Source organism: Mastomys coucha, unplaced genomic scaffold (assembly GCF_008632895.1).
Source record: "Mastomys coucha isolate ucsf_1 unplaced genomic scaffold, UCSF_Mcou_1 pScaffold19, whole genome shotgun sequence".
NCBI lineage: Eukaryota > Metazoa > Chordata > Mammalia > Rodentia > Muridae > Mastomys > Mastomys coucha.
In genome coordinates this window covers 22,699,911-22,709,867 of record NW_022196901.1, presented here as the reverse complement: position 1 = coordinate 22,709,867, position 9,957 = coordinate 22,699,911, and the positions used below count along the sequence as shown (strand labels likewise).

At 48.4% G+C, this 9,957-nt stretch overlaps 1 protein-coding gene across 1 annotated transcript; it reads right to left on the bottom strand.

Moving 5' to 3' along the window:
- Nucleotides 1-53: 53 nt before the first annotated feature.
- Nucleotides 54-7,676, bottom strand: Insig1 (insulin induced gene 1). Its single transcript, XM_031380246.1, has 5 exons — nt 7,222-7,676; nt 5,206-5,330; nt 4,236-4,402; nt 3,724-3,823; nt 54-396 (listed from the first exon to the last, which is right to left on the bottom strand). The coding sequence occupies exons 1-5, from the start codon at nt 7,577-7,579 to the stop codon at nt 367-369; spliced, it is 780 nt and encodes a 259-aa protein (XP_031236106.1). The 5' UTR covers nt 7,580-7,676; the 3' UTR covers nt 54-366.
- Nucleotides 7,677-9,957: the final 2,281 nt, after the last annotated feature.

Genomic DNA, 9,957 nt, shown 5'->3' with positions numbered 1-9,957 from the left:
TCCTTTGGGCACTGACACAAAACTGCTAGTTGGTAATTCATTTTGATTCAAGGCTTTAAAATATGGCATTTGCTTTGAATGATGAGTGAACTAATACTCAGGAAACTGGCCCCCTTACCTGACTCTCACATACAGCCTGGGATGGAATGTTCCAGTGCAGACAGGTGTGAGGGTGGGGGAGCAAGGTAAGACTTTTAGGTAAGTAGTCCTTGCCTCCATTTGCTAGTCTAGACTAAGTGAACATGTCTTTAGGAGTCATTTATCGTCAGCACAATCTAAATGGAACATTGAGAAAAAGATCATCTTCATCACACCCAGGACCAGTGTCTCCGCATCCTGCTTCTGCTCTGAATCATGTGCTAAAGCTCAGTCACTGTGAGGCTTTTCCGGAACACCCTGTGTGGAAAAGAAAAAGAGAAATCAGTGCTCTAATGTTGGGGCTAAATGACTGCCTGGGGATGGTGACAGGCTCAGGGTGAGTTCCACTACTGCCCTTCAGGCTGCCAAGCATGTACCTATGAAGTTATGACAATCCCTACCTCAGAGAGAGCGGTGCTGCTAATAATGCCTTTCTGTAAGCCTGTTATGCACGGAGAAGCCTCTAGTCACAGGAAACAGCACCATCAGAGCACTGCCACCCATGCCAAAGTAGGACAGGTGCACCCGAGAGCTGACCCGGTGCAACTAGGGCACTATTTTAAATGGGATTTACTTGTGGAAAAGGTAGGTGGCTTCTGCTGGAGCCTGTCAGACCTGAGGCCTCTGCTACACCTGCCTTGCAGGTCAAGCCTAGGAGTCACTGCTTCTGGCAGGCCTGCAGAACTGACCATGTGGAGGATGCTGTCTCCTAGGTAGAGCTGATTGGACAGAACAACCACAAGCTGCCAATGAGGAGAGAGAAACCTCAATTCACACGTCCTCTGGGAGCAGAGACCTCCTGTTCTGTTCAGGTCTCCCAAATTCAGCATCCATCCTTAGAGAATAGCATTAAGATCCTGTACCCATGAGTGATGGATAGAAATGGGATCCGAGTCAAGTCACCTAGGAGTGTGGCAATGCCTTCTAGAAAACAGGCTTCCCCAAAAGCTGACATAAGGAAGTCTCTAAACAAACTTAAAGTAATTTAGGTATTTTTCTTCTTCCTGATTTTCAGTATAGTCCAGGCTCATCTTGAACTCAGAGATCCATGTTTCTGTCTCTCAAATTCTGGATTAAAGGCATGCACCACATCTAACCTAGGTTAGACTCTTGATAAGTTACTTGCAAAGAAAAATCAAGCCACCAAATTATACTATTTACTGATTCCACAAACAAAACACAATTTTAGAATGTACAGTCCTCAGGAGGCTAAAACTAGGTTTGTATTAGTATAAGAGGGCAAAAGACCAGAAAAGCCACCGGTGGGCTGAGACTCACTGGAACATGGGCACCTGGCTGCCCACTGGAGCTGGGACACAAATTTGTGTATAACTGTTTTCATATGCATTTGCAGGGCAAATAGCAAGCATGTGCTTTATGTTAAAGGGTCAGGTACTATACTAATGAGTAGCATGGATCAAATGCACACACTTGAGCAAACATCAAGTTCCATATTTAAAATATACTAATAATGCCTTCTACTTCATAGCTTAAGGCTCCATTAGTAGCAGTGGGCGTGGTCAGCACAAGGCATGGACAAGTCAGTAACCTGCTCATGTGTCTCAGTGACTCAGCTGTGTCAGCAGACAACAGCGAGACACACTGAATATAAAAACAGGTGCAAGCTCTATAGTTGGTGTCCCTGTGAGGTGAGGTGACAAGAAGCTGATATACAATTGGCTGCTATTTGCAATCTGAAACTTCACTTTTCTGAGAAAGGTTTTTAAATGAAAACAGCCAACAACTGCAGATTCTAATAAATGATGACATTACTTTCCTCTAAGCACAGCAGCTGACAACAAACCTGCTATATTTTCAGACACACAGAACAAAGGGCACATAGAGGAAACACCTTGCTCAATGCTATAAGCAGCCCCTGGCTTGGGTGCCCTTGTGAGTAACCAGGCTCACAAGACGTGCAAGCAGGAACAAAGAGGCCTGACAAACAGTAGGAGGGAAGCAAGAGTTCCTAGAATGACAGTCTTCAAGCTTGCTTCCTCTGTCAGTCATCACTAGGTATATTGACCGCATGCTTCAGTGTCTGCTCCTCCCCAAGCACCCTGACTTCCTAAAAGAACAAGAGAGCCTTGGCCTCCACAAGCTACCCCAGAGTCACAACTCCTTTCTGGCAGAAACTAGTCAACCTGCTCGGGGACAACTTGGTCCACAAGCCCAAGAAATTCTCTGCTAGACTATGAACAAATCTCAAAACACAGGGGCACCAGGAGCCCTTTCCTTCCTACTGATAACCACTGGGGTGTGATGAGAAAGGGCAATCGTGGGAGAGAAGTGCCTTCTTGTTTTCACTTGAGATGGATTTCTTTTTTAATCCAGCTCAGGCAGGAGGTATTTTTGGTTTCAAGATAAGGTCTCTATGTTCAGCCCACACTGGCCTCAACCCAACCCTCCTGCTTCAGCCTCCTGGGTGCTGGGATTACAGGTGTGTCCTACCATATCTGGCTGGCTTCTGGTAAGATTTTTAATACCAAGGAAAGCTTCCTAACTCTCTCTTATGAACAAGAAAGTTCAGTTTCTGACTGGCTGTGATCTTCAGAGGGTTAGCAGGAACAGAAGAGAAAGAAACCTCAAGTTCTATCCTTTTACAATGACTTATATGTTTTGAGATATCCAAGAGGCCTTCAAATTCAACTTCATGTCACATGACCATTTAAAAATAGCATGAAATGGGGCTGGAGAGATGGCTCAGCGGTTAAGAGCACTGACTGCTCTTCTAAAGGTCCTGAGTTCAAATCCCAGCAACCACATGGTGGCTCACAACCACCTGTAATGAGATCTGACGCCCTCTTCTGGTGTGTCTGAAGACAGCTACAGTGTAATTATTTACAATAATAAATAAATCTTTAAAAAAAAAAAAGCACAAAATACCGAGAAAAGCACCCAGAGCTCATCTCTGCGCATAGTGGCTCTTTCTAGTCACCTTTCTATAAAATTCTCTTTATTTCAGCCCATGGGCCAAAGTCATCTTGAAATAACGTCCACATTTATTTTTAAAATTACAGTGTGTTTAAGTGTCAATTGCTGCCTGATGAGGAGTCCTGCTACCAGACTCTGAACTGAGCTGCCCAGCACTTGGAAGTGGCCCTGCTTTCTCTCCTAGGGAGAAGAGACAGAGTATTCACATGAGACGATTCCTTTACACAGTGGTCAAGCCATGTTCCAATGCTCTCTGGATGACTCCTTACCTATGCATGCGTTTAGGTGCTTTTTGGCAGGGTAGTGGTTGCTGACCCAAGCTGTTGCCTGGTTTGTCCAGACAAGGAACACTACCCCATTATTGTCTGTATCCGCTGATTTTGCTAAATGATGCTTGAGAGCTCCTGACAAATGGTTATATGAACTTGGAAAAACCACAGGACACAGAGCAATGCATGTAGGCATTCTCAAACTCTGGCTGCTGTCTAGCATGGATGAATGAATGTTTACAAATCTATATACCATAATTTAGGGAGGACCCAGCTAAGTATCATTTTATATTTAACATAAACTGTTGCTAATGAATCTGAGTAAGACATGCATCAACAATGTATGTGTCAAGTGCCGAGGGACAGCAACTGCTGCACTTACCATAGCTAACTGTCGTCCTATGTTTCCCACTGTAACACCTCCTGAGAAAAATATACACGGGAGCCAAGAACGGATATAGAGGAAATCAGGGGACGTGTACCTAGGGAGAAAAACAAAACAGCCTTAACTACGCAGGCAGCTCGTGGTTCAGGATTCCTGAAATGTGGGAAGAGAGACATTTGTGGGCTAAAGTTATCAAATGTGTCCATGTTTTATAGTCACCAGACTTTCCTCTCAGAGTTATCAATAGTGAGTTGTTTTTGTTTTTCCCCCGCTACGTACTCCTGACTCTCTTGGAACTCATTCTGTAGACCAGGTTCACCTTAGAGACTGCCTCTGCCTGAGTACTGGGATGAAAGGTATGAACCATTCCCTTCCCACCCCACCCAGCTGGGTGGTGAGTTTTCAATAAAAAGAGCATTTCAAGATTTTCATGTTATTTTGCCTAAAAACCATTTACATTTAACAGGTGTTATTATAAAATCAAAGTAATATTCTAAACGCATACTTACTGGTAGACACCATTATACACAAGAAACTGAGTGATCAGTGTAGCTAGGAAGGCGATGGTGATCCCGAGCCCCAGGCCGCTTCGGGAACGATCAAATGTCCACCACAAGCCCAAAGACAGGGCTGCTAACGTCAAAGACAGCTGGACATTATTGGCAAAATCTAGTTTCTAGTGATCCAAAAGTTAAGGAAACATTTTATAATTTATCATTAAAAAACCCTAAACCCCATAATTACTTACAGGGCGTATTACTATATAGTAACTGACTGCCTTGAATGATGGCACATGACCAATCCTGATACCTCCAGGAAGAACCAGCACTGGCTTCTAATAATGAATTTTCTGACAGCTGGGAAACTTTGCTAAGAACTCTCTCTACTCTCTCCCTTACTTTTCAGTGAGTGGAAATAGGGGGGCACTACCTCCATGCTGTCCCTGTGTCACCTAGGCAGTAGGCAAGTGAACTGATTCAGTGCCTGTCAACCAGCACTCAGAGCTGGCTGGCAGGAATGGGCCCCCAAAGTGCACATACCACTTGACAATATTTTTTACTCCAAGCTGCTCTAAAACTTAGCATTTGAAGAGTTTACCATCAAATTGGCCATTTTCATAGGAAATGCACAAACAACAGCATACTGCATGAAGGGTGTATGCCAGCTCTGGTCAATGGAAGCGTGGGGACCTCCTGTCCAGCCTTGGCCTTCTGTGACAGACTAGGAACAGGGCTCTCACTAGCATGGGACACATCCGTGGGTTAGAAGGCAAGAGAGGACAAAAGCCCGCTGAGCCACAGGAACCGAGGAGCAGAGAGCAAACCTCTGCTTCTGCTGGGAGCCCAAAGCCCCAGAACTCCTGCCAAGTGAAAGCTAAGCCACCCTCTAAAGTACAGGAACGAGTGACGAGCAGCTACATTTAACATGCCCTGCCACAACCCAGATGATCCTCTGGACACAGACACCAACTGAGGATACGGCACTGGCGTGGTTGATGCCAACGAACACCGCAATACAGCGCATGACGCTGGCCCACTCTCTCTTGAACTTGTGTGGTTCTCCCAGGTGACTGTCAATACAGGGATACAGTAAGCCGACCACAGCTATTTAAAGAAAAACAAAACAGGATTAGGATATACTGGTGAAAATCAGTCCTTGTTGTCATTATTAGAATCCAAACCATTTATTTCCCTAGGCAGTTTGTCACCTGTAGCACAAGGTACTACTGTGCATACCCTGTAAGAAAAGGCTGTGGGAAGGCCACCCCACACTGCTTTCTTTCTCTTGGCCGTGACCTGGCCCCAGTAAAGACAAATCTCATACTGTGAGGAGGGCAGGGCCCCAAGAAGGGAGGCTCTGCTTTCAGTCCCAGGCCACCCTTGGATGGACAAGCCTCCTCGAGTTTGTTTCCTCATGTGTGAAATGAGGATTATGTAAGTAAAGTGGAGGGCAGAGAAGGTTCTGTGGTTCTCAGTTAGGAAGTGTCACAAACACAGATCAGATTCCAAAATATTTGGAGACCAGAAGTTGGGCATTCCAGAAGACTCGAAGAGAGTAAAACACAGGAAGGAAGGGACTGCCTGCTTTACAAGTGGGAGAGGCCCTATGGACATAAGGCACATGTGAATTGCAGCTAAGTTCAATACCTCAGAGTCAGGCTGCCATTCCACCTCGTCTGGTGGAATGAACACAGGCATTCAGCCTCTCAGTGGTCAGAGGGTGCCGGTTCAGCCTCACATTCAGATAAGGACAGAAGCTGTTTACATATTCCTGGGGTTCCCTCAAAACTTCCATCACAAACATGATGCTTCATGTTGATGATAAATTTTCAAATTCACAGAATCAAACCATTATGTTCTATATGTATGAAAAAGAGAATTCAAATCTCCATCTTATTCCCCAAGGAACTATTAAAAGCTGGGGATAATAGTTTGGTGGCAGATGATTTGTCTAACATGTATGAGGCCACCCCCAGTCCAAAACACCAAGAATGTTCAACCAGTACAACCATAAAGCGGTGGAATCCTTTGAAAACAAGCATGACAACTTCCTCCCAGTGGCTACTTCGATCATCCTGGTAGAAGCACACAACTGTCACGAGGCTGACCCTCATAATGCTACAGGTGAGCCTGAGAGCAGCCTTGGGAATCAACAGCAAGTGTCCTGCATCCTACATTTAACCCATGACTCAGCTACAGCACAGCACCCCAAGCCCAGCACATAAAGCATAGGCAGGCAGGCAGGCAGGCAGTAAAAGCTGGCTTCAAAGCAGAGAGGCACTGCTCCTGCTGACCTGTGGCTACAGACGGGAGGAAAGATGTACCCACCTACACAGAACAGAACAAAGACAAGCAGGGATGAGGGGCTTGAAACACTTGACAAGTGTTTGTCAATGCTGTACATAGTAAGGTATGCAGGGATCTGTTGGGCTGTAATTACTCAACATTTTTGGCAAAAGCAGCAAAATGATCAAGGAAAGAAAAAAGAAGTCTGTGGCACTGTCACAAGTTTTGCTGGGCCTGAAAGGTGATAGCATAGGTGTGCTTAGGCCCAAAGGCTCCTCCTTTCCTCCCGTCCCAAGCCTACTGGGCACGGAGTTCCAGAAGGCTTGGCGGCTAGCCACAATCTGCAGAAGGCAGAACGGAGAAGTCTGTCCCCTGGCAACTGCCTCTTGAGCGCACGTGATGGTTTGTTTTCAGTTATCCAGCGAGGTAGCACGTTTGCTCGGCTAGCCAATAGCCGCGTGGTGCTGCCCTCACCAGTTCTCCAGGCGGCCAATCCTGACTTCTGGCTCAGCGAGACATCTGCGACTCATCCACTTAAACTGCCAATTATCTCCTGACCTCATCTCCATCACTAGTCCCTCCAACTTCCGCCTGTCGCTTGCCAGCGTCTGGGGTTCCCTACCCTCTCCGTCCTCCCTTTCTTGAAGGGACAGCTGACGTGTCCCTTCTTCCCTCACCCCCAACCCTAAGAACAAGGAAAGGCACTCACCGGCTGCCGTGCCACAGCACGGGGGCACCCACCAGGCAGAGGAGAAGATGGTGGCAATCACCTCGTCCGGGAAGAGCGTGACATTCCGCTGGATCTGCAGCAGGTTGAGCACCAGGGCAAGGACCACTCCAAATGAGAAGAGCACTAGGCTCCGCTGCACCAAGTCGTGGTGCCAGCTGCCCGGCCGCGCGCTGCATCCTGCGGTTCCCGCGCGCTGGCCCCGGGGCGCGTGCTCGGGCTCGGGGACTCCGGGGCCCTGCGGACAACCGGCCGCAGCAATCATGCCTCGCGGGAGGCTGTAAGGCCTCGCAGCGCCTGCGCTTGGATGGCTCCAGACGTGGTCGTGCAGCCTGGGCATCGGCGGCCAGGCTCACCGTGGAAGGTGTACGCCACGACACCACACGTAGCGCGCCCGGACGGCCCAGGAGCGGCCGCGGCCCCGCGCGGGTTCCGCTTATAAGGCAGGTTGCCGCCGGCGCCACGTGACCTCACCCAGCCTATCCACCGCCCGCGCGCCCTGCTGGGGGCGTGTCTTCCAGCGGCCCCGCCCTGTCCGCGCGCTTGTCCGCTCGGGGTCTGGTGAGGCCGCGGGAGCCAATGGGAGGAGGGCGACCCATATGACGCATGCACACGCCACCAGGGGGTGGGGCTGGTGCCCGGCACGCGCTCGAGCGCGCGCTATTCGGGCAGGCACCAGAGCGGGCAGCCTAGGAGTCAGATGGTCCGACCTGGCCCTGCCCTGCAGTGCGTTGCAGGACCTCGGTTTCTGACATAATGAGGTCCGCGCAGGTCCTTTCCTTCAGGGTCCTGGCGCAACACCGGGAGCGCAAACCCTCTTGAGTTCTCTAAGACCTGGGATCGCTTGGGCCGGCTGCTAGTGGCAGATGGTCTGTAGGTTCACAGCTCAGTCCTGGGCGCCCCCTAGCCAAGACCCCACGGGGTAAAACCACAGGGTGGTGAGCAGGCCTGAAAAGGCACCGTGTGTGTGTGTGTGTGTGTGTGTGTGTGTGTGTGTCCTTAGGTAAGGAGTGTGGCTCTGTGCCAAAAGTGTAAAACAAAGTCACCCCCCTAAGCAGGCAGTTTCTCAGAGTTCATGGGGGCTGTCACTTTCCCAGCGTGACAAGGGTGTGGGGACCTGGCTATCTTTCCCTCACAACCTGTCCACTCCTTTCTTAGCCATGTTGATGGTTCTACGCGTTTGAAGAGCTTGAAGCTGTTTTGACTTCAAGAAATGTTGCAGTTTGGGTCTTGGCCATATTCCACACTCTGGCCAGTTCAAGCATGTGAGGCTGCATACACATACAGGGGTGGGAGCAGCAGTACTGTATACTGTATTACAGCAACCTGGGAGCCTTTTTGACAGCAAAAAAGCAGGAGGGGCTGCCCAGTTCCAGCTGATAGGAAGTTGTTAAAGACAGTGAGTCTCTGCTGTGGGATGCAGCAGGTGCTGCCGCTACCACCCATCATCAGCTGCTAGTACTCTAGACAAATGTTGAGAAAGCGACACCTGTGTAAATACACACAACTTTGCCCCTAAGGAAAAGACACGTCACTCACAGGAAACTTGGCCCTAAGGAACAGACATGCCAGTCACTTGCAGGAAGCTGGCATGATGGGACAGGCTCAGACCCTGCACCCATTCTCCAGCACCATGCATCTGTCTTGTGAGTACTGAGATGTAATTCAGTCCCTTTTTCTCAAGCCATTTTCTTGTCTTTACAGATTCTCCCCCTGGATGTTTTTCCTGTTGTTATAGTTCTTACTAAGCAGGCTTAGAGGTTCTAATAATACTTTGTGTATTTTTGTGATGCTTGCCTGGGGGGGGGTGATATCTTCAGACAATTAATCTGTTACCAACTTGGTTGTTTCTTCTGCTTACCCAGTATTAATGCGGTCTAACCTCTGCTGCTGCTTGACCATCTCATCTGCACTGGGACAAAGCAAGCTGTGGTCCTAAACCCTGGTGGCTGTTGTGATATGCAGACCAAGGTGCCCTGTGGACCATGAAGGATACATCCTGGGGTCTGGTTTTCTGGGGTCCCACGGGGGCTGCTATGGGCTCATGAGCAGTTTACCCTCACTTTCAGTGAATGAAGAGTTCATAGGGTGGCAGCAGAGAAGAGTTCAAACTGAGGCTCTTGGAGATGCAGCCTGCCTATCAAAAATGATAACCAAGTATTCCAAGGCCTGCTTGTTTTTCCTCTGCATACTGGAGATGGAAGCTCAGGGTTCCCTTCCCTGGTCCTGAGGATGAGTGGGGTTGCTAGGGAGATGCTTCTGAGGTGCAGCTCCTTGGCCCTTCACCATACCACTTCATGTTAATCATTACAGCTTTGCTGATTGCAGGTGCTTCCATCTACTGAGAACTGGAAGCACACAGACACACTGAGCCACACATCACTTTTTATATCTCTGCCATTCTTTCTGGGATAATATCAATTATCATTTGTGACTCTAATTCTAAAAATGGACTAGATAAGGAAATAGATTGGCTATTTTAATGTAGTCTCACCCCCTGTTCACTGTAGACTGCTCAGAAAATAGAATCCTATCTGGGGCAAGATAATGACTTGGTCTGTAAAGTGTTTGCTGAACAAGAATAAGAAGTGAAGTTTGATCCCCCAGAACCCACTTAAGGAGACACATATGCAGTAGTACATGTCTGTCCCAGTACTAGGGAGACAGAGAGGAAGGACCGTTGGAGCATGGTGGCTGGATGGTACACCCAAAACTGAG

Coding starts and splice junctions, on each gene's coding strand:
- Insig1 (XM_031380246.1), bottom strand. CDS start 7,579: ATGCCCAGGCTGCACGACCACGTCTGGAGCCATCCAAGCGCAGGCGCT. Junction 4,403..5,205: donor GCATCAACCACGCCAGTGCC/GTATCCTCAGTT, acceptor TTGGATCACTAG/AAACTAGATTTTGCCAATAA. Junction 397..3,723: donor TAGGACGACAGTTAGCTATG/GTAAGTGCAGCA, acceptor TTTTCCACACAG/GGTGTTCCGGAAAAGCCTCA.